This window comes from Aspergillus uvarum (genome assembly GCF_003184745.1).
Source record: "Aspergillus uvarum CBS 121591 unplaced genomic scaffold BO82scaffold_7, whole genome shotgun sequence".
Classification (NCBI taxonomy): Eukaryota; Fungi; Ascomycota; class Eurotiomycetes; order Eurotiales; family Aspergillaceae; genus Aspergillus; species Aspergillus uvarum.
This window is the reverse complement of record NW_020291304.1, coordinates 336,973-359,622: the sequence shown is the minus strand read 5'-3', so window position 1 is coordinate 359,622 and position 22,650 is coordinate 336,973. Positions and strand designations below refer to the sequence as shown.

At 51.3% G+C, this 22,650-nt stretch overlaps 8 protein-coding genes across 8 annotated transcripts; 4 read left to right on the top strand and 4 right to left on the bottom strand.

The window, feature by feature from the left end:
* Nucleotides 1-669: 669 nt before the first annotated feature.
* BO82DRAFT_351191 (flavin-containing monooxygenase) lies at nt 670-2,719 on the bottom strand. Its single transcript, XM_025634354.1, has one exon. The coding sequence runs from the start codon at nt 2,689-2,691 to the stop codon at nt 706-708; it is 1,986 nt and encodes a 661-aa protein (XP_025495533.1). The 5' UTR covers nt 2,692-2,719; the 3' UTR covers nt 670-705.
* A 2,022-nt stretch (nt 2,720-4,741) lies between these two features.
* BO82DRAFT_183615 (MOSC domain-containing protein) lies at nt 4,742-5,914 on the bottom strand. Its single transcript, XM_025630447.1, has one exon. It carries the CDS (start codon nt 5,710-5,712, stop codon nt 4,807-4,809), a length of 906 nt encoding a protein of 301 aa, XP_025495532.1. The 5' UTR covers nt 5,713-5,914; the 3' UTR covers nt 4,742-4,806.
* A 176-nt stretch (nt 5,915-6,090) lies between these two features.
* Nucleotides 6,091-8,022, bottom strand: BO82DRAFT_275217 (cytochrome P450; the record flags this gene model as incomplete). The annotated part of the gene is made up of 7 exons (XM_025631106.1): nt 6,091-6,493; nt 6,543-6,814; nt 6,841-7,094; nt 7,140-7,291; nt 7,354-7,545; nt 7,613-7,745; nt 7,821-8,022. 7 exons carry the CDS (start codon nt 8,020-8,022, stop codon nt 6,091-6,093), a joined length of 1,608 nt encoding a protein of 535 aa, XP_025495531.1.
* Nucleotides 8,023-9,469: 1,447 nt separating this feature from the next.
* On the top strand, nt 9,470-11,732 carry BO82DRAFT_361769 (FAD/NAD(P)-binding domain-containing protein; the record flags this gene model as incomplete). Its single annotated transcript, XM_025636830.1, has 6 exons — nt 9,470-9,506; nt 9,571-11,337; nt 11,467-11,502; nt 11,576-11,605; nt 11,665-11,673; nt 11,716-11,732. 6 exons carry the CDS (start codon nt 9,470-9,472, stop codon nt 11,730-11,732), a joined length of 1,896 nt encoding a protein of 631 aa, XP_025495530.1.
* Nucleotides 11,733-12,999: 1,267 nt separating this feature from the next.
* BO82DRAFT_429343 (uncharacterized protein) lies at nt 13,000-14,616 on the bottom strand (the record flags this gene model as incomplete). Its single annotated transcript, XM_025640521.1, has 2 exons — nt 13,000-13,807; nt 14,059-14,616. 2 exons carry the CDS (start codon nt 14,614-14,616, stop codon nt 13,466-13,468), a joined length of 900 nt encoding a protein of 299 aa, XP_025495529.1. The 3' UTR covers nt 13,000-13,465.
* A 112-nt stretch (nt 14,617-14,728) lies between these two features.
* On the top strand, nt 14,729-15,307 carry BO82DRAFT_398754 (uncharacterized protein; the record flags this gene model as incomplete). Its single annotated transcript, XM_025639047.1, has 1 exon — nt 14,729-15,307. One exon carries the CDS (start codon nt 14,729-14,731, stop codon nt 15,305-15,307), a length of 579 nt encoding a protein of 192 aa, XP_025495528.1.
* A 1,408-nt stretch (nt 15,308-16,715) lies between these two features.
* On the top strand, nt 16,716-17,576 carry BO82DRAFT_327843 (putative endo-1,4-beta-glucanase; the record flags this gene model as incomplete). Its single annotated transcript, XM_025632985.1, has 1 exon — nt 16,716-17,576. One exon carries the CDS (start codon nt 16,716-16,718, stop codon nt 17,517-17,519), a length of 804 nt encoding a protein of 267 aa, XP_025495527.1. The 3' UTR covers nt 17,520-17,576.
* Nucleotides 17,577-19,323: 1,747 nt separating this feature from the next.
* On the top strand, nt 19,324-21,028 carry BO82DRAFT_429341 (putative MFS transporter; the record flags this gene model as incomplete). The annotated part of the gene is made up of 4 exons (XM_025640520.1): nt 19,324-19,563; nt 19,623-20,046; nt 20,099-20,840; nt 20,896-21,028. The coding sequence occupies 4 exons, from the start codon at nt 19,324-19,326 to the stop codon at nt 21,026-21,028; spliced, it is 1,539 nt and encodes a 512-aa protein (XP_025495526.1).
* Between the last annotated feature and the right edge of the window lie 1,622 nt (nt 21,029-22,650).

Here is a 22,650-nt window from a genome sequence, read left to right as displayed (position 1 = left end):
GTCAACGGACCACCAAGGCCTCTTCAGAGTCCTTCCTCTGTGCACCCACAACACGGTACTATCTATCCGATTCTCAGAGTCGAAGGATCTAGTGCCCATTCTTTTCAACACGTCTCTGCCGTGACAGCACTACGACGATCACCCTGATCAACAAGATCCCCCCACCAATCATTCTTCTGGCTCCTTCATCCGCCCCCGCGCAAACCCCTCTCCAATTGTCTCCAACTTCGCAACGAATACACACAGCAACGACGGCAGCACAAACCTCTTACCACAAGCACCTCAGAAGCTTGACGATGAGCAAGGCACCTTGGCTGAAAAATATCGAAACCGGAGAGCGGACTTAACACAACGTCAAGGAGAAGAGTGAGATCGTGCTTGAGAAGTGATAAGGTACGTCAAAAAAAGTACAAATGATAAGAGGTTAGTGGGAGGAAAGCAATACCCGACTGAAATGTCAATTTGAACGGCAGAAAGCCAAGGTATGAGACAGAGGCCGTGGTTCCTTTTCCAAAGAGTGAAACTGAGACCTCCAGACCGTGATTGCTACTACTAGAATGTCACTTTAGTGTAAGGTGTTATTGCTGAAGCTCATAACAGGGCGAGGGACGGATCGAGATGTTGACTGTGCGCCTCCCCGAGACGTATCAAGTAACATATAGCAATGGACTTCTGGGTTTCAATTCCCTACTGCAGACACCGTCTCTATACAACACTAATCTGAAGCCCATCCAAGTCACCAGCATCCCGCCACTCCCCCAAAACGTCCATCCAATCGTTCATCCCGTGTGGCCACCGTGCAGAAGCTGCCAACTTCATTCTTTCCTCCACCGACACGTCTTCTAGGCTTCCTTCCGCGTTCAGATACGACGGGGTGCAACCCGCCATGGCTGCCAGGGCCGGAGCACCGGCCTGAACTCGCTGCGCCCAGACCGTTTCTGCATTCTGAGTAACTTCAATAGTCGTCTTGCCGCTGCCCTGCCGCTTGATACCTTCGGAAATGATGAAGGCCACATGCTTGGCACAGGTATCCAGCGTCGCCGTGTACGAAGGGAAAAAGCTCGTTTGGCCAACGCCCGAGAAGAACATGTTGGGGAAGCCATTGGTGGCGACACCGTGAAGCGTCAAGGGCCTCTGCGCCCATTTCTCGTCCATGCTGCGACCCGCACGTCCGAAGACCGAGACCCTCGCTCGCGCCCCGGGGTTTTCGAGCGCTTGTACCTCGTATCCCATGGCGAGGATCAGGACGTCCACATCGAACTGTTCATCATTGGCCACCACTCCGGTGGGTGTGATGGTTTGCACTCCTTTGCCGTTGGTATCGACCAGTCGCACGTGCGGCTGATTGAACGTTGGCAGGTAGTCGTCGTGGAAGCAGGGTCGCTTGCACCAGCTGGGATACCACGCTTTCAGCTGTTCGGCGACCGTCCGATCGTGAACTATCTCGTCGACGCGGGCCCGGATGCGCTCGGAACGAGGTAGATCAAAAGCGTGCATCTTCGTGATATGAGCGGGGATATCCTCCATGCTGACCGGACTGCCTCCGCCTCCGAGGACCTGCAAAGAACGAAAGCTGGTCCATCCATCTGCCACCATATCGACCTGGGGCGGAGGCTGCGTGTCACACGTAAAGGAGACGAAGTTGCGGAATCGCGCCATTTGCCAGCCAGGTCCCGTGGCGACTTTCTTAGCCCACTCCTCTAGGTCCGTGGAGCGTTGGCCTCGCACACCAACCTGCGCGGGTGTCCGCTGGAAAACATACAACTGTTGACACGATTTGGCCAATTCAGGAACAATCTGAATGCCAGTTGCGCCGGTCCCGATGATCCCAACGCGCTTACCCTCCAATTTACTCAAGACAGGAGCCTCGGGACTACCCCCAGTAACATTATAATTCCACCGCGAGGCCAGAAAACGGGAGCCCTGGAAAGAATCGAAGCCAGCAAGATCAGACACCTTGGGTCTATTTAGTGGCCCAGGTGCGAGAATCACAAAGTCTGCATGGACGGTCGCTGAGAAAGGATCGGCCTTAATTGCATCACCGTGCAAGGGAGGCGGGAATTGAGTCATCTCGAGCGTCCATTCCGCCGCTTCATCACTCCAGGAACACTGATTCACCTGCGTTCGCCACATGGCGCGGTGCTCTAGCGACCAGTGCGCAGCAATGCGCTGCGCATGCTCGCGGATCTCCTCCCCCGAAGCGTACTTCCGCTTGGGAATGTATCCCGTCTCCTCGAGCAGGGGCAAGTAGATGTAGCTTTCAATGTCACACATCAGTCCCGGGTATCGGTTCCAGTACCACGTGCCCCCGAAGCCCGCCGTCGCATCGACGAGGACAATCTCCTCCGGGCGGAAGCAGCCGGTTTGGAGGAGTCGGACGGCGAACAGGAGCCCGCCGAATCCAGCGCCCATGATGACGACCTTGAAGCATGCGCCTTCTTTCAGGGTCACAGAGGGAGCGGTCCCATCGTCCCACGGATCATGCAGGAGACGTTTCAGTTGAGGGTCCTCGGTCGAGGCCAGGCTGATGTACTGCGATAGGCCCTCGGGACGCCGACGCTTGTTGCGCTCTTCGGCGTACCGTTGCTGGATCTTTTGCATATCGGATGGAGAGATGTCCGGAAGGATGGGGGGAGGAGCACTATCCTTCCCTGTAGTAGGAGGAACCGTGACGGAAGTAGTTTCAATCATTTCTGAGGCTGCAATGTTGTGCTTGCACTTGATGGCAGAAAGTTAAGATCGTTACCTCGACCACTGCAGCAGAGGCTTTCGCTGCTTTTATAGATATATCTTCGCGTTAATCCATCCAAGTCCAAAACCCACCACTAAGCCACGAAAGGCATAAGCTCTTTGACTTGTTGTATTAGGGCTGAGTCAGAATGGCCTGGTAAGTTTACAACTAAATGAAGGTGTTCAGCTTTCCTCGATGTCAGCAAATAGTCGCCAATTCTTTTCCGGTCCACCCGGAAGGGAACAGTATGATACTCAAGCGATGTCACACAGCTCCATATCCCTGGAACTTTACCGGTGCTTGATTAGCAGCAAGGCCCACGGAGCTTGTTGGTGGGATCAACAAAGAACAGCTCAGCTGAAATAAGCACTAAGCGCTTGTCTTACACCCCTTTCATGAGGTGGGGCTGTACCCTAAAAATCAGGGTATGGTTGGAGCTCTCGTCTATCAGGTAAGCGCTTACGGAGCGGAGAGAGCGCCAAGTGCCAACTAGATCATCACAGTCACATATTGTGAAGCTGAATCAACGAGGGAAAATTGACGTGCCGCGATTCTGTGTTGTCAAATGTCTTTCTTTGTGCCTCTAGGTCCGTCAGGGACTGATACTTTGAGTTTGGCTTGATAAAGGATAACACCCCAAATGTGGTGCCTTTACCGGGGCAAATAGTAAAGCGAGGAGGAGTAGGGTAGCTTTCTGGCGGGTGAGAGCACAGCTTCCCCAAGCAAGAAAAGCAGAAGTGAAGTAAATCAAGTATGGGGGGGGCGTGAGTAGCTGAGCATACTGCTTGACTCTACGGATGGTATAACTCGTCATTCATCCCACTTAAAACCCTCACAGAGCTAATGGATCTCATACCAGTTGATCATTGTAACCTCAACAGCACCCTTCGATGTAGTGACTTCCCATTCGGACAGTGTATACAAACCAGAGTCGACGAAGGTGGAATCGATCTGATGCTCGAAGTACAAGAAACCAGGTCTTATCGAGCGAGGACTGATGAACTGACGAGAGAGGCGAAGAAAGTGCATTCCAGCTATCTAATGGCATTGTTGACATGATGACAGGACCAAGCAAATGAATCACGGGGCTCCGGCCTCTTACAAGCCAAATTGAAACAAGCAAGCAGCAAATGCAATGCAATGCAATGCGATGCAACATCAGCTACTCAGCTAGCAACTCCGACCAAGTCCCAAAAACGCTCAAACTCTCGACCATTCCCAAAACGAGGTATCATCCTTCCAGTAACTATCATACGATACTTTTGCCCGATGTCGACGCTGTTTCCGTCACTATTTATCCGGAGGCCACTGTAATCCTCCTAAATTCCTGAGCACGTGAATGTTTCGTCCCTCATCCCGGAACCGATGTTTACCTGTCTCCGTGAACACAGAGTTACAGAATAAGCAACTCGTTTCCCGGGACGTTTTACTGAAGGCAAAGTATAGCAAACTTCGATGCGGACATGCAAAATAGGGCACCATCGCGTCCGGGCGGGCCGGGGACCATAAATCGACGTAGTAAGCCGTAGAAGCGTATAAGCTCATGATTCCGTTGTGATTTGGATACAGATAGAGAGCGACTGCGGCGCGGGGACTTTTTCTCAAGAAATACAGCGTGAGAATCGAATCATATGAGTCTTAGACACTTAGGATGGGTTTCGTCTGTGAGGTTGCTCGGATTTTGCTCACTTTCACTGGTCTGGTGGAGGTCTGGACTGGACGGTGATGAATGACAATCCCCGTTTGATGCTAATTGCCTTAACAGAATCATAATCAATAACCATGCAGATCGGCATACCATGACAGTAGAAAGCAGACTTCAGACATCAATAGAGCATGAGATGGTCGATGCATCCCATAGAGTGAAACACGATATTGGATAAACCACAGTGGTGAGTGGTGGTATATATGGGGACTAGCGAGGTCAGCTGATCTGGCTGGCTAGTACTAAGTAATGTTTCACCTCGATTCCCACCGGTTACACCCACTTCTCTACAGCAACCGCCTTTAAAAACCTCTACGGCTTCAACAGCCTTCTCCACCCATAATACTCGTCTGCTCCTCTCCTTCCTTTCTCACAACTCCCTATGTACACTACCCTGATAGTCCTTGACCTCTAGCTGGACCACCACCCGCTTGAGTACTATCCATAACCCGAACACACTCCCAACGAAGAGAAACACTTTGACAAGGATGACCAAGCTTCCTGTCTTGGCTGCTTTACAACTCCTTGGCTTCTCCCACATTGACCCCTCGCCGTTCAGGCGAAACAGCATATCCTCTTCTTCTCGAGTGGCGAGACGCTTGCGAAATACCTGCGCAATCTCCCTGCCAAGCCCAGGCAGCTCACTAAGTACCTTCAACGCCTCGACATTCTTTCGATCCTCCCAGAGAAATCCACCAACTCTACCAATCGACCATTCCGGGTTGATGCGGCGTATCAATCGGATACGGTCACCAGCTTGTATGAAACCAGGCTTCAAGACGCGCAAATACCACCCGGTTCGCCTGGTCGTTTGCGTTCGGATTGAAGCTTGCGGAAACTCAAAGCGTCTATTCAGCTTGAAACATGGCTGTCGGGGCTCACTGACTTGGACTATAACGCCTTCGGAGCCGATCTCAAGGATATCGCCGATGCAGGTGTTGGTCTCATCAAAGGAATGAGCCGAGATATTCTCTCCGTATCCGCCGATGCTGAACAAATGTGCTCGTTCGGGAACCTCGCGTCTCCAGGCCTCGTAGTGACGAGAGCAGTATTGATGCAAAGCTTTATCGGTTCCACCATGGTGTTCGTAGGCCAGTTCATCACCAGTTATACCCTGTTTAGTGACACAAACCCTGCCCACACATGGTGACTTCTCGATGGCTGAAGTCACAGACCCTGGTCCCAACCGTTTGACTTTTCCAATCCGCACACATGACAGAACATCGTCTGCAGGCAGTGGAGCCACAGAAGTGGCTTTTTCTAAGAGATCAGACATTATGGATGACCTTCTCTGGAGACATGAACTTTCCAGCGCAACTCGTGGCCAAGGCCGTCTTTTAACAGGCTTGAAGAATTATTACCTAAACTATGCTTGGTCCGCCTCTAATCTCAGCTTGCATGATACGCGAACAAGGCAATTGCTTTGCCAAGCGCAAAACCACAGTTGCATGTCTGAAAATCAAGGCTGGGGCAAACAGACACGCACAACCCCCTAAGGAATCAACCTAAGGCGAGGAACCATGACCTCTCACTATCCATACACACGTCATCGTACTTGAATATAGGATGCATTCCCAGGATGTCAAACTATTACATCACATCGCATTACGAATTATGATCCTGTGATCTCAGCCTGCATGCCCATCAAACTCTGTCAGAAACCAAGATGCGCCAGTGTATGTGCATCGCTTGCCAACCATGGGTGGCCGTCCTGGGCACCACGGATCAATGCCTCACATTGTGGACTCCGCGCCCGAACCCGAAAGTCAAATGGCGCTGGGTGACTGATAACCCCTGGCTGGAACTCCGGGGTCACTTGCTTGTGGTTCTCATCCTGGCTCTTTTGCCTTGTTTTGACTTCGAATACAGCCAGAAACTGCGCAACAATGATGAAGATTGACGATTCTGCCAGTATGCGTCCGGGGCAAAGCCGTCGCCCGAAGCCGAATACCATTTTCCGCGGATCAAGCTCCGGGCTTTGACCCTCCAAGAATAGAAAGCGCTCGGGCATGAATGTCATCGGGTCATGGTAAGTGCTTGGATCATGCATGAACGCCCTTTCAGTGGGTGAGCGCAGGAGCTTGTAATACTTGGAAGGAAGCTTACCAAACGTTCGGCAGAATGATCGAGTCTTTCGGGATAAAGTACCCATGAAAGACATCGCTCTCCACATTGGTATGCGGCAATGCCATTGGAGTGACCGGATGCCATCGAAGGACTTCTTTTACGAGCGCATTGATGTAGGGTAGATCTGAGCGATCATTGAAAATTGGAAGCCTGTTTTCGCCGATCACCTCGGCGATCTCAGCTTGCGCCTTTCTTTGGACATGAGGATACAAAGTCATTGCAAGAATAAAGGTTGAAAGAGCTGATACAGTCTGCAGCGTGTCAGCAATACTTCTACCCAGTCGTGTGAAGTGGGGCGACGTGCAGTGTCAGCTCCTGCGCTGTATAACGACAAGGCCGTCCATTTGTGGCTAGACTCGTCTTCTGCTGCACGTAACAATTGCGATAGGAAGCAATCTGAGTGTTTTTGCGTTTCCATCTTATGCCGCACAAACGCGTAAGGAATCTCAGTCATTCTCGTCAGATTTTGTTGCCAGTCCCTTGCAACTCTCTTGAATTTCATTCCCGGTACCCAGTCCGGAACAAGTCGCACTGATCCTGATTAGTTTCTCTTACCAAGAAAGACGGAGTACGTACACCATGGTATCAGATCTACCAAGTACTCCCCAGGAAGAGAGGCCTGTGCGAACTCCTCCATTACCTTATGCGCTAACTCAACCAGAGGATCTGAACCTTGTTTGTTTGTCTTGTATCCGTAAACCAGGTTGAGAATGAATGATCCTGCTTCGCTTGGACAAGAATATTTGTCAGTCTATTCCTGTTTGCAGGATGTTCATGCAAGATGACGAACCTTCGAATATGTTCTACTAAGTCATCGGGACTTTCCAGTATGCGGGCGAGAAAATGAGCGGCCTCTTTCTCCTGCATTGGTTCAAATCGAGACGCTGCGGTTGGAGAACCAAAGACACGCATTGTACTCTTCCTATGAATGCGCAACCGTTCCGAGTAAGGCGAAAGAGCGACAGATTGGCTCCATCCAACCCTAAAAAGGTCCGGTCATTGGTTCAGTCGCCGTCCCTGTGGGATATGCAATGGAGAAGGGGAAGTACATGTCACCACAAAACACTTGCCGTGGCCTGGAAGAATAGATGGCTCCTCGTGTTTCGAGCATCTCAAAGGCCAAACTAACATCGTTCAGTATCACAAATGTTTGGCCCATGACCGTGACTGAGCTAATTGGGCCTTTGCCAGCATGCACGTCAACTCCACACGCCATACGCTCTTCACGGATATCCTGTCGTTGGGCTGTAAACTTACCGTACAGATCACGATGGCGAAGCCAGTGAAGGTATTCTTTCTGACCAATTCTCGGTAGAGCATCAAGATTGCCAATCCAGGGAATCATGCTCTTAGGTCCGGGTGGAAGAGGGGGCCTGTTGCGCCAGCGTCCCGCTAGAACCACAAAGAAGTAGAGATAGAGGGCGGGAAACAAAATAAACAGGCCTATCATATGGAACATTGCGACGATCGGTTTTGGCAATTAGATGCAAAGTCGGAAAATATCTTGCAGTCGGTGTATGCCACCGATACTATCTACATTATGCGCCAGGTCCTTTTATAGCCATATCCACGAGATTCTTCGGTATCGCGACCAAGGCAGCTAGCTGATCGACACCCGGTTTCTGAGCCCAGCCAGAGAGGTTTCTTTCCGATTGCGAGGCGCTTTGGTCGCTTTGCATACAAGCCTGCAGAAGTTGACTTTAGCCGCTGCCGCGGGGAGGGAGCGGAACTGCATTGGGCAGAAATCCTGGCCCAGAAAACCCTGAAATCACACGTGCAGCTCGACCAACAATTTCTTGAAGAAAGGTTATCCGCAGTGTAACTGCAGCGTAAGAAGCATTTTCAACGACGACATGAAGACCTGTCAAGCGGAATCAGTTGACAACAATAGAGATAGAGTCCCGCAAACTGGGAACACGCCACGCCGAGTGAACAAGCGCCAGTTTGACCATCTCCAACCGTTCATGGTGTGTGATAAAGTTTATCATCGAAGGGAAGAGGGTCAAGGTTCTGAAGAACGTGTTGTCATGGTGCATGAAGCTACTGTAAGGAAACTGTTTCGGCTGTCAAGTGGTTGCGAATATTGAATATCTATAGGCGGCTGCAGTCGTGAAAAAACTCTATTTAACGGCCACAAAGCTCGTTGGCGGAGTCTTCATCCGTGATGTGAACCTGCCAGCCCTGAAGACATCTGTAAATCTCGCACTTTGACTACGGTCTAGGCTCGGAGTCTGCTTTCGGGGTTGAGAGCACCATATCCCGTGAGCTGGGCACGCACGGACTCGAGGTCGAAAGCTTTGGCCGTCCCATGGTCCGATATCATGATTTAGTTCACAATGGGCGATCCCTACATTGAGAAATGCTCCACACTCAGGCTCAAAGTCATTCAATCGTACTGCTGTGGGCCTTGAGAGTTGGCTCGGGTCACTGTCTGCGAAGTCTGAAGTATGCCTCGTCGCCTCGTGACAGGAATGAGCCCTCCCATAGCCCTGCTCTTTCGATGTGTCTGCTTGCCTTCTGATGCTAAGTATCAGGTTCTTGAGAACATATACAGGACAATTAACCAGTGTCGTGTCGCCATTGTGACTTCATCCGAGAAATTCAGAAGTATCATCCAGAGCTAAATGCACCAGCATCCGTTGCAACTTCGACCTTATTCGTCGGCTGAGCAGTATCGAACAGCGAGAACCTGATCTGCGCAGGCCATAACCTGGTATAACCTGATTTGCGCGGAATGAGACTTGATTTCCATGAAGTCTCCGTCTGAAGCAGGTATGATGAAATGAGGATAGGTGCAACAAAGCACTTCTGCTGGGAGGGATAAGAAGCAACGAGGTTGTACGATAAGCCCATTGATTCCTTAAGCAAGCTTATCGATTTTGATACATCTCACATTGAGGGAAATCATGGCAGAAATGAATGATATGGTGGTCATTGGCGCTGGTAAGCCGCACGTTGTCACCGATAAACCTATGCTCCACTAATCAGCTGTTGTGATATGCATCAGGTCTATATGGCCTCATGGCTGCGAAGACATACTTGGATGTTAACCCCACTTCTACCGTGGAGATCCTTGAAGCGAGTCGTTCTGTGGGAGGAGTGTGGGGTCGGGATAGGCTCTGCCGCGGCGTCAAGACCAACAGTATCGCGGGCAGCTATGCGTATAGCGACTTCCCCATGTCTGAGGCACGCTTCGGTGTGAAGTGGCACCAACATGTACCAGGTGAGGTGGTCTACAAGTACTTCGAGGCCTTCGCGACTCAGTATGATCTCCACCGCCGTATCCGTCTCTCGTGCCGTGTGGAAACTGTGGAGAAATGTTCTGATGGATCCTGGTCCATCTCAGCCATTGAAGACAATCGACCCATCACGCTCAATACACGTCGTCTGATCGTCGCAACGGGCCTGGCCTCCGAACCTGTTATGCCCCAGTATCCCGGCTTCTCATCCTTCGAGCGTCCCTTACTCCACTGCAAAGACCTCGCTAGTCACCACGAGCTATACAACACCGCGAAGACCGTGGCAGTCGTGGGAGGCTCTAAATCCGCCTGGGACACCGCCTACCAGTTCGCCTCCCTCGGCACCCGGGTGCACTGGATCCTACGCAAGTCCGGCCACGGGCCCGCGCGCCTCCTACCCGCGCAAGCCACGCCCTTCCGCCTCTGGATGGAGAAGATCGTGACCACGCGGTTTATGACATGGCTGAGCCCCTGCCCCTGGGGCGACACGGATGGCAACGGCGGCGGCTGGATGCCGCGCTTCCTGCAGGGCACGACCATGGGCCAGTGGATCTCACGACACCTCTGGGCCTGGTTCAGCACCACGTGCCTGCAGGACCCAGCCCTCGTCCGCAACGCCGAAACCCGCAAGCTCCAACCCCAGGCCATCAAGCCGTTTACCCCGGCCGGCGGTTTCAGTGCCCGCAACTATCCGCCCGACTTCTTCCAGTACATCGACAGCGGCATGATCCAGATCCACACAGCCGACATCGACGGTCTCGCTGCCCCGGGCTCTGTTCACCTCCGCGATGGACCGTCCCTCGAGGTCGACGCCCTCATCGTCTCCGGTGGCTGGCAACACTGGCCCACCATCAAATTCCTCCCCGCCGAAGTCCACGAGCAGATGGGCTTCCCGCGCACCCAGGGCGCGCGCAACCCGCAGGCCGAGCGCATCGATCGCGAGATCCTCCGCCAATTCCAGTTCCTCAACAACGGTATTATGGATAAAGACGCTGCTGCTGCTGCCGCCGCCGCCGCCGCCGCCGCCGCCGCCACGGCAGCCGACACAAAAGTCCCCCACCGCGACGACGCCCCCTGGCGCCTCTACCGCTTCATGGTACCCCCGGCCTTCATCAACGACCGCAGCATCGGCTTCGCCGGCTTCGTAGCGACAACCCTTAACGCCGTCTGCGCGCAGACGCAAGCCCTCTGGCTCGCAGCGTATTTCAGCAGCAGTAGTAGTGACGATAACCACTCACCTGATTTCAACCACTCCATTACATCATTACCAATAGGTCGGGGCACACCCGACCAGATCTGGCGGGACACGCTGGTGCATTCGCAGTTCTCGCAGTGGCGGTACCCGGGGAGCTTCGGGCACCGGTTCCCGATCGCCTTCTACGAGGGCCTGCCGTATGTGGATCTGTTGATGAAGGATCTGGGGCTGCGGGTGCGCCGGAAGGACGGGGTGCTGCGCGAGTGGTTCGAGAGTTATGGCCCCGAGGATTATTGTGGGATCGTGGGAGAGTGGTTGGCGTTATGGCGGGGGAACGGTGGTAAAGTTGAGTGAAGGACTGAGATGCATTGATGAGGTACAGTTACTATAGTTGGGTACATACAGTACATGGATAACAGCTTTTATTATTGATTTATACTTAATAAGTATAAAAAGTATAATAATCAAGATGCAACTGAGAAGCAAGGGCAGAAGACCCAGAAAAGTATTGAGAATATTACAAAAGATTTGCTGAGTAATATTAAACTAATACAGCTCTATACTAAAAAAAGTCTTAGCTGCCCTAGATATCTTTAAACAGCCTATAAGTAGAGAAAGAATATACTTGTAGACTTTAGAACTAGTATAACCACTATTCTTAATATAGATCTGGAAAGTATTAACAACTTACAAAATAAAGTTAACTTACAGCTTACAGGTATTGCGGCCGACTAGAAAATCATTAATTGAGATTAGTCCAAAAAACAAACCTGTCTAAACTCTTTACTTAAGTTGTTGACTTAAAGACTTTTAGATTACTATAATATAAAAAATAACTGCGGTATATATTTAGATGTAAACTTTGGTTACTTATTTGATTATTAGATAGCATTTTATACGCCCTCCACCCGCCCAACTAACCTGTTGGCTATAGCCCTATCATCAGAATGATTGCTGCCCCAAAAAGGCTAATTAGCTTTGAGTAGGATAAGACTGCCCTGCGTCAGCAACTATAAGGCCATATCACTGTAATATCGGTAAGCTTACTATTCCCCGATTGCTTAATAAATGATCTTAGAGTTTATTTAAAAACAGTACCAGGACCTGAAAGAACTTATTGGTCCGGCTAAAAAAAAGCCAAAAATCAATAGGAGATACAATTTAATTAGTCTACAATACTGCAGCAAAGTTTAAAAATAAAATCCCTAGTGTGGACTTTGTAACTTACCAGCTCCAAGATCTTTTCCCTATACCCTTCTTATACTCTACATGTGTTCTTTGCTAATACAATAATACAATCCTTAGTTAGGGAGTATATTAAAACAGCCCCAGTAGTCCTGATAAGTAATGTTATTAGAGTTACTAACCACCATATTCAGATTAAGTTTTGTTTTACTTTGTGATGCGGGATGGTTCGATGGTGCATACTTTGGGATGACTGGATGCTCCTGAAAATCTTACTCAGCAGCTTTGTGAGCACAGCATCACTGCTCGTATCCTTGGTGTCAACGTGGTAGCCATCCGTTGTATAGTTGCATTATCCCTCTTGTCTTTTCTGTTGAACAGGCCCAGACACATAAAGACTAGCACATACGACCACAGGGTGTGGAAAATAGGGCTTCCCGTCCGCTCAGCCGTACTCAAGCCACACGCCGGGAGGTTAGTAGTTGGGTGGGTGACCACCAGCGAATCCCTTCTGTTGTATGTTTTTCTTTTTGTATCCTTCCTCAAAGCCCAGGGAAGACGCTTATTCCAACCAAAGTGTCCAGCATTCCTAGATGTGAGGTGTTGCTTAAGTTCTTGATTTACTGTTCGGGAATAGGTACCATATGTCTACATATGTATCTATAGTGGTGTCTATCTGAGGTAGTTGTAGATGATGTGAATGCAGTTAAAGCCTATACTCCAGGTACAGCAGTTCAGCTCGAGTATCCTATCTCAGGACCCTTATTCAAGTAAATATACGTGATGTATAAAATACTAGTATAGGTTTACCTAGTGTCAGCACTAAATATTCATTCCTTCTTACTCAGTTCCAGAAATTACCTAATAACCACCACAGCAGCCCTCTAACGACCGTTTTTATTCTTTCTCGAGGATCGTGTACTATCCTTTCGGGTCTCCCCTGAGCCATGCTTACGGTCTTTAGTCTGCGGACCTTTCTTCCGATCTGCACGCTTCCGCGACTCCCGCAATGAGGGTTCTTCATCTGAGCTGGAAGGCCCCTCTGCCTCTTTTCGCTCCCACTCGCCCTCTGAGCCATCATCGCTTTCCGGCTTCCGACGAAGTATGCTGATGGGTCTCTGCCTCGCTGAATTCTGTCATCGAAGTCTCCGAGGATTGTTCTACCTTTCGCCGGCGGGAGTCGGCAGCGCGACTGGGCTGATACTTCAGACTGTCCCGGCGGTCGCGGCTTTCCTCCCAATCATCCCTGCGGGCTGTGCCCTGCTTCGCCAAATCCTGCTGACCTATGCCGTGGACGGTGTGCAGGTAGTCGTCGAACCGCGCCGAGGCCGCTTCCACTCCCGGGCGAAGTCGCGGATCTCGTCCCGGTTGACTCGGATCACGTTCTTGTCACGCTTCTCGACTAGGTTCATGTTCTCGGCGAAGATCTTCTGCGTGGATCGCTTGTCAAGCGGGGGGTAGTAGAGGCTGATGTGGACGCGGGAACGGAAGGCTTCGTCAATCTTGCCGACGCGATTCGTGGTGAGAAAGAGGATGCGCTGGTAATACTCGAGAACGCGGAGGAAGACCGCAACCAGGCTGTTGTGCTTCACATTGTTCTCTCTCTGGCTCAGGAAGACATCGGCCTGTTAGTCTGGGTATTAGTTCCGACGCCTAGTGCATTTGTTCTCCTTGTGTTCTAAAACTCGCCTCGTCTAATCGGAGAACACATTTCCACTTCTGCGCTTGAGTGAAGATATGCTCAAGCGAGGTTCTTCACTCTGAGCCGACCAGAATATGGTTGGACGTTGAAAGTGTGCGTGACCGGACCAAACTTTTCCCCATCGAACTGTATCTGATAGCAATGGACAAGCAGGTCACTCTCTTTTGCTGGGACCTTGTACCCAACCCCGGAATCACCGTCTTCCAACTGCGGGGGAGACAAATATGGGCGACCGGCAGTGGCACGAAGCACCCAGTAGGCATGAACTGGCTCTTGTCTGGTTACCACTACTTGTCCTGGTTTGAAAATATGCCAGAGGTCTGAGTAGTAGATTCTCTCGACAGAGCCCTTATTCAGTGCCTTGAGAGGAGCCAGTTCGTGGTCCATAAAGTCGATCAAACAACACAATTCTTTATAGGCTTGCTCTGAGCCGTATTCTTCCAACAGTCTCTCTTCGTCATCGTTTCGAGAGCTTCCGCCTTGGTCCCACTGGTGAGAGCTGCTGGTATTCTGGCTCGAATCCGAGGTCGGAGACGGTTCTCCGATGGGAATCGCACCAAATTTCCTTCGCAAGTGAGCGTGGACATCACGGATTGTCTCTTCGTGCTGTACAAGAATTTTATATAGTTTGAGCAAGACAATCGGCGAGTTCTTCTTATAGAGCTCCAATTCCAGAACTTTCTCTAGTAGTTTTTGTAGAGACGCTCCGTTGATGCGAATCCGATCCGGCATTGGCGAATAATCCCCCGCGGCCAGTTGCGACGCGTTGGCTGGGATCGGAGCATCCCTCAGAGTTTCTTTATCGTCTTGAAAGCGCACCAAAACCTTGCAAGAACCAGGACCGATGTACTTCTTCTGCGCTCTGCTGGTCGAGAGCCTGCAGAGCCTTGAGCCCATCATCGTCCTGCACCATTTCTGCGGGTTGCACCCGCCGTCCGACCACCACGACGGGACTGCGAGCTCCGTCTTGATGCCCCTGCTTCTGTATCAGCTCCTGCGGCAGTGGACGTTCGGCGAATTGGAATGTCTCAGCGCCGACGACGCCCAGGCGTTCAAGGGTTCCGTATCGAACGTGACGCCGGATTTTCTCGTCGCGATTTTGCGCAAATTGATCAAAGCCCTTCCGCGCCGACAGCCAGTCTTTCTGATCCTCGACGGGATAAATTACTACGAGACGCGCGAACCCAGCTGGGAGACGAAGCGCCTCGTCAAGAAGCTCGTCAAGCTGATGGGGGCTGGAGGAGCGCTGTACAAATTGCTGATCACGAGTACCAGCCGCGTTCTCGACATCGACGAGTATTTTGAGAATGACGAGAAACTATATGTGCCCGTGGAGCCGACTCCGCGGGGGGGGGGGGGGGGGACTGCGAACCAACAGCTGAAACGGAGATTCACTTTTGGGCGGTCGACCAAGAGTCAATAAGAAGAGCACAAGCACGTATTCGGAAATCACAGTAGAATCATGCTGGGAAGGAGCCTAATCACACTATAATGAGCATCATTTTGATTTATATGAAGATGATCTAGGGTCGGGGAAGACGGAAGGACAAGGTGTTTACCCAACAATATGCTAACAGAGTGCCTACAGCAAGTTTCATAGTGACCAGTGTTACTTATGCTGTTGGTTGCTTTTGTCTTTTCTTAGGGTTCATATGCTTACTGTGGCTGCTGGGGAGTATAGTACGCATGTACAGTACTCGGCTCGGTCCGCACCTGGTCAGACAGTGGGAGGTAGATGGACCCTTCATCGATGCCTAACTCAGACAATGCATGCACCAGACAAGTCTTACAGGTTCAGATGCGGAATCCATCGAAAAGACGCATCCAAGCGATGTGCCATGTCTTCAGGGCAAATGTGCAGATGACTCGCACTGTCGTGGCAGCCAAGCCATTGAAACCTGCCCGCCGTCGGAGGCAATCCCGCTTATCCGTCGTCCATGGTTAATTTGACGCACGTCCGGCAATTTAGCCATGCCCGGGGAAAGTGATCTGCAGGTACACTTTATATGTACTTCTCGGTGCATGAAGTACTTAGTCTCACTGATTTGTTTTTCTTGAGTGGTTGATATGTGTTGGTGCGAATAGAGGACCAACGCTTGCTGTAGTTAACTTCTCTTCGCGCAGTCCTTGATACCTCCTGTGGACCTCCGGCCGCAGAGAAGAGATGCTCGTCGTATAAAGACTAGGTGAGTCTTCTTAGTACAAACACAATGGCATACATGTATATGGCGGAGCTTTCCATTCTCGAAGCGGACCGGAGATCTGTCTTGGCCGAAGCGCCATACGACCGAGCGGCTTCTCCCCGTGGGGAATCAAGCTTAGTTCTGATGGACATTTCAGTAATGAAGAGCAGCCTACATGAACTCAGCCGCATCTCCAAGCATGCACTGATCTCGTCAACGTGAAAGTGCTGCACGTTCTTGCATCAACTACCCCAACTTTCTTCTTGGCTGGCCATGTAATTCTGCCATTCAAGAGCGGAGATGATATTCCAAGACCTTGGCTACTGAGTCGCAAGACGAGACTTTGAAGCCATCCTTGCTGATGTATCGCTTGTCGCCCGTATTCTCGACGAAACGATCCCGTTCTTGGTTCTCAGTCAGCGGGATACACGTAGCTCTTGGCTCTACAGGTCGCACGACGCGGACTCTTTGCGGGGGAAGCTCCGTGGGTCGAACTCTGGCGAAGAGGAATGGGTGTAGTTGAGGTTACTGAGGTGGATGAAGATATAAAGGTCCTGCTCGTCATGGTGAAGACAGTTGAATCGCTAGCCTCATCTATAACAAGCTCGTGTTAGCATTGATCCGACGAACAACTTGAATAACATCAACATGCTTGTCAAACTCATCTCCTTTCTCTCAGCTGCTACCAGCGTAGCTGCTCATGGTCATGTGTCAAACATTGTGATCAACGGGGTGTCTTACCGTGGATGGGACATCAATTCGGACCCTTACAACTCCAACCCTCCGGTGGTGGTTGCATGGCAAACACCCAACACAGCCAACGGCTTCATCACCCCCGACGCATACGACACGGATGATGTGATTTGTCATCTGAGCGCTACGAATGCCCGAGGCCACGCAGTCGTCGCTGCTGGTGACAAGATCAGCCTCCAATGGACGCCCTGGCCTGACAGCCACCATGGCCCTGTCATCAGCTATCTAGCCAACTGCGGTTCCAGTTGCGAGACAGTTGATAAGACTACCCTCGAGTTCTTCAAGATCGATGGTGTTGGGTTGGTGGATGAGAGCAATCCGCCTGGTATCTGGGGAGACGATGAGCTCATCGCCAACAACAACTCCTGGCTGGTGGAGATTCCAGCAAGTATCGCTCCAGGATACTATGTGCTGCGTCACGAGTTGATCGCTCTGCATGGAGCAGGAAGTGAGAATGGAGCCCAGAATTATATGCAATGTTTCAACCTTCAAATTACTGGAACCGGCACGGTCCAGCCTTCCGGAGTTTTGGGCACGGAGCTGTACAAACCCACGGACGCTGGGATTCTTGTCAATATCTACCAGTCGCTCTCGACCTATGTTGTTCCTGGTCCGACCCTGATCCCCCAGGCAGTCTCCCTCGTTCAATCGAGCTCCACCATTACCGCCTCGGGCACGGCAGTGACAACCACGGCTTGAGCGGCGACTGGGAGCGTTTGACAGCCGTCGTGTCTAGCAAAGTTACAGTTGACGAGATCGCTGCGAGATTGTCGCTGGGCGAGGAGATGAATTGTAGCTGTTTCTGGCGCGCGTGAATGAGTTCTGTTTCTCTTTGGCCGATCAGTGAGATTTATTGTTGCCAATATTTCTACCACCACTCGTTCATACAGATAGTTGCCAGTAGTGGGTGCTGATATACTGCAGTCAATGAAAGTAAATGCACCAAGTTTGATGCGAATTGCGCAATAAATCACTTCGATTCTATGAAAAGCTCAGTAGACTTTTGCGGGGGTCTGTCCGCCGTGTGTTGCTGGAAGGAGGCGGTCGGGCAGTGGATAAGCCTCACAGAATTTGCCGAACAATGGCTCATAGCGGGATTCGTCAGCTTATCACGGATTGAAGCTACGCTCGAGGTCTCGATTGCTCCAACATCTTACTGAACCAGGCCCTTATCAACCGCGCGGCACGGGCGGTCGGAAAAGTGACCCACAAGCTGCCAGAGTTCTCTACTACAATCCAACAGTATCTTTCTGAGAGTCGTTGTCAGGAGGTAACCTGCTGTCATACTGACAGATGTGGTGCAAGCAAATGCAATGGGGTCAAGAAGGGGGTCCGACCGCTCGTGGAGTGTACTAAACCAGCATTGATTAGTCTTGCATTGTTGTCTGCTTATCAACTATATTAAAGGTTGAATCCACGTTCAACACCGACAGACCCTGCTTCGAGATGCAGCTGAGCTAAGAGCTGACCGACTAGGTGCTGTGTGGGGAAAGCCACGGGTTTGGGACTCACATTGCCACCGATTCCCGACTATCTCGTTGCAGACGTCAGCTGGGCTTGTCTTGACCGGTGCCTCAAGAAGCCAAGCGCCACATTCCTTCGCACTCACTCGCCCTGACTCCCGTTGAAAAAAACTCCGCTGCTGCGAATCACGTTCCCGTCAAGCTTTGTGGGGACCGGAGAATGCGAGGCTTAGCACCTCGGAGATAGAATGCAAAGAGGTACGCCGTCCGTGGAATGGACAATCGCTGAAATCATGAAGTTGGCATCTTTCCTTCAAGTTGATGTGAGTCATTTTGCTGTCTCATCGTATAAGCTATTTTCTAAGCAAGCAGTGCAGTCGACGAGGAGGAAAGGGCAGTTTCGGCCTTCCCCACAGATCCGGGGTTGTGAGGAGCCTATGAGGGAGAGAAGACCCAAGTGGGTCAAACCGCCCGGTCGTCCGGGGGAGATTGACTAAAAGGGCAAGACCCGAGTAATTCTTCCAGCACGCTTAATTCCGTCTTTTCTGGTCGCTTCAGCCATCGCCACCTTCCGCATCACATTGAACATTGATTGGGCAAGCGAGGGGTTGAGAATGTTGTTTGTGGGGATCTCACCCATCCCCACGCTCCTCTCCACGCTCCTCTCCACACTCCATGTCCAGCTATCGCCTCCTCTCACTGGCCGATGGCCCACCCCCAGACATACGTACGCAAGCCCCGGACCTCGCTCAACTCTGCAATCTAGATGCATTGCCCGTCAGAGCAATTAGCGCTTGCTCAACCTGGCTCTAGCTGCGGAATATGCGGAGAAGGACCGTGAGCAATGGCCGTTTCGCTTATAACCCTGGACGGCCCTTATCTGGGGTCTAGTTTTCTACACCCCCCTTCTCTGCACTCGAGAAATCTTTTGTCAAGTCGTCCAACGGCCGTCGTGCCTGCCAGCAATAACCTTCCCAACATCACTACCACAATCAACCGATAACTTCTGCTCAACAAGAGGAGTTATGCCCTCCATCGAAATGACGGAGGACGTCCGTCCTTCTTCCTCACCCAAGACCCACGAAGAAACAAAGATTGAGAAAGATAGCAGCGAATACTTTGAGAAAGTTGAAGAGGGGCCCTCCTCCTATGCCGAGATTGCCGCCGCTTCTCTATCACAATCACATAAAGACTATCTTATCCAGCGCCATGGAACCCTAGATTTGGATCCTATCCCCAGTCCGTCGGCCGCGGATCCATACAACTGGCCCTTGTGGAAGGTAAACACCCATGCATCGTTTTTGGAGGTATAGCATACTAAGCATGCTGCTTCTCATAGAAACTCTCCAACCTGATCCTCGTTGCCTTCCATGCCTGCATGGCCACCTTCACAGCGTCCATCATCCCCGCCTACTCCAGTATCGCAGAAGACTTCGGCGTATCAATGCAAAGAGCCAGTTACCTTACCTCACTACAGATCGCTATTCTAGGAGGTGCACCTTTGTTCTGGAAACCGCTGTCCAACCGCTACGGACGCCGACCAATCTTTCTTCTATCACTCATTTGCAGTCTGGTGTGCAATATCGGCTGTGCGAAAAGCCCTGACTACGCATCTTTGGCCGCGTGCAGAGCCCTTACGGCCTTTTTCATTTCTCCTGCAGCGGCGATCGGAAGCGCCGTCGTTACCGAAACATTCTTCAAGAAGGAACGCGGCCGATACCTTGGTGTCTGGACCTTGATGGTGACGCTCGGTGTTCCAGTTGGTAAGTCTTTCCCGCGACCGATTATAAGCCCATTGCTAACGTTTTCTTTCAGGGCCCTTGATTTACGGCTTCATCACATATAGAGTCGGATGGCGGTGGATGTTCTGGGTTTTGGCTATCGTCAACGGCGTCCAATTCGTCTTGTACCTCTTTTTCGGCCCTGAAACCCGATATGTTGGCGGCAGCGCAGAGGGTATCTCCGATTTCAAAGCGCAATATCTTTCTTTTCGGCGGATCGACCCGACTCCCCTGACTTTCCGCGAGTTCCTTCATCCTCTGTCTATGGTCAAACGACCGAGTGTGATGATTCCCGCATGCGCGTACGCCATGGTTTTCTTGTTCGGCAGTGTCATGATCACAGTGGAAGTGCCCCAACTCGTGCAAGTCAAGTTCGGACTCAACGCCGAACAGCTCGGCCTCCAGTTCATCGGCGTCATTATTGGTACCGTTCTGGGTGAACAGATTGGGGGCACTATGTCTGATATCTGGATGAGCCGCCGGGCACGCAAGACTCAACACCCACCTGAGCCCGAGTACCGCCTCTGGCTCGGCTACCCCGGTGTCATTTTGACAATTGTCGGCGTGATTGTTTTCTTGGTGACTATTCAACAAGCCAAGGCAGACCACTGGATTGTTTCTCCCCTGGTCGGCACCGCCATTGCTGCCTTTGGTAATCAGCTGGTGACGACTGTCATGGTCACCTACGCCGTCGACTGCTACCCTGAGGATTCAGGCAGTGTCGGTGTCTTCATAACCTTTGTCCGTCAGATGTGGGGCTTCATCGGTCCATTCTGGTAAGCTCACTCTCGATGCCGTTTTACCAGTGAACTGTGTGTTAACATCAAGCAGGTTCCCCGACATGTTTGACAACGTTGGAATTGCCGCCAGCTCAGGAGTTGGAAGTGCCTTGATGTTCCTTGTCAGCTTCTTGCCTATAATTGCGGTGCAGACCTATGGCAAGAAGTGGCGTCAGGCTTCTTAGATATAGTTTATGATATTTACGGTTCAATCACAATCCAACTTATTTGTACTCGAGTACCCAAGGCCGTAGGCATCTTGACAATGTAAAGTACTCAACAGGGACATCCACGTCAATATCTGCTTCCAGAGCCATGTATTCTGCATAGTCTATTTACCCCCTCTTTCTCGTACCTTGAGCCCCGTATCCCTCCACGTGGCAGTACGAAACCAATTAAGGCAGCTAAACACAAATTCCAGTTCACTCATGACTACAGTAGACAGCAGGCCCCCGCTAATTGCTACTTTTGATTGTGTTCCATGAGTCCGAGCCAATCCAGTAGACTGTGGGGGCTGCGTGGGTTCTCCACATAAGTGAGCCCAGAGACTCTTTCCCTGCATCAATCCCACATCTGCCTAAGATTAGAAATCATGTGCTGTACGTTGGTAAAGTACTTGGAGCCTGAGCATCACGCATGGCCAGCCAAGCGCTATCCTCCACAATAGCATTTAACAGTTTCCCAACACATCTCCCACCACATCTATGTCTGAACAAATTGAGTTTACGACCTTGGCAAAGACGGTGTAATATCCGAACATCCTCGGCCGTACCTCACGAATGCGTAATCCAGCGCCCTGCCCAGCTTTCTCCCCAAGAGGCATGGCAAAGCTTACACATTTCTCGTATCCTGTAGCCCCTATCTCGTGAGCCATGCTCCGCGATATGGAGATACTATCTTGCTGCTTTTCACTGAATCTTTGACTTATTGTCATAAGCTCATAGACCTGAGATTCATCGATTGGTCACAGAGTCCTCAGATAAAGCACAATCCCGTCCGTATCTCTTGCAAGTAAGAGTAAAGTGAGTAGAAGCAAGCTCCGCTCCAGCTCCATCCCATCCTCCAGCCGAGGGGCCCTCACCTTCATCCTCATTTGAGTTCCACAGCTCAGCGCTGTGGAGCAAACGCCCAGGACGCCACCACAATCCCACACCTCCCGCTCTGCTTGTCCTAGGAAGCCCTCCCCTTCCCTCCCCTCCCCTCCCTGGACTTTGACCCGTCCACATCTTCCTCTCTCCACAGCGCCACGCATCCCCACAGTCCTCTCCACAGCGCTCACATCAGCTCTCCTCAATCATTCTGGACGGTGGATGCCTCCACAGCTGTCTATAGCTCCATCATTGCTCGGACAAATGGGTGTGAGTTGTGGGGACTGGCAGGGGCGGAAGCCCTCCGAGTATACGGATAGACTATAGCAGCAGCCTTGCTCGGATCCCCGCGGATGTGTTCATTCCTGGTGTCTCCGGTAATGCTCACGTCCAGGTGAGGATTAGCCGTGCTTGGTGTAATGGCAGGTGGGTTCTAGGTACGGTTGAGCGGTCTGTGGGAGTATAAGATACAGACTTGGATTCACAGGCCTGCATGTAAGCCCCCACCCCATACCAACCTGGATGCAGCCCCACACCTAACTTACTTCTATCTAGTGTTTCTGGTTCCCATAGGGCATACTGGGCGATTGCTGTTCTTGATGAGTTTACTGTATGGAAGTGGGTTGAGGTTCGGCTGTGGCTGTTGAGGCAATAAATGTCTGACCTGAGAGAGGAAGGGGATCTGACAGCTCTAGGGTTGGTTCTGGCGGAACGGCAAT

Excerpts from the sequence above, each read along its gene's own strand:
- BO82DRAFT_351191 (XM_025634354.1), bottom strand. The coding sequence starts at position 2,691 with ATGATTGAAACTACTTCCGTCACGGTTCCTCCTACTACAGGGAAGGAT.
- BO82DRAFT_183615 (XM_025630447.1), bottom strand. The coding sequence starts at position 5,712 with ATGTCTGATCTCTTAGAAAAAGCCACTTCTGTGGCTCCACTGCCTGCA.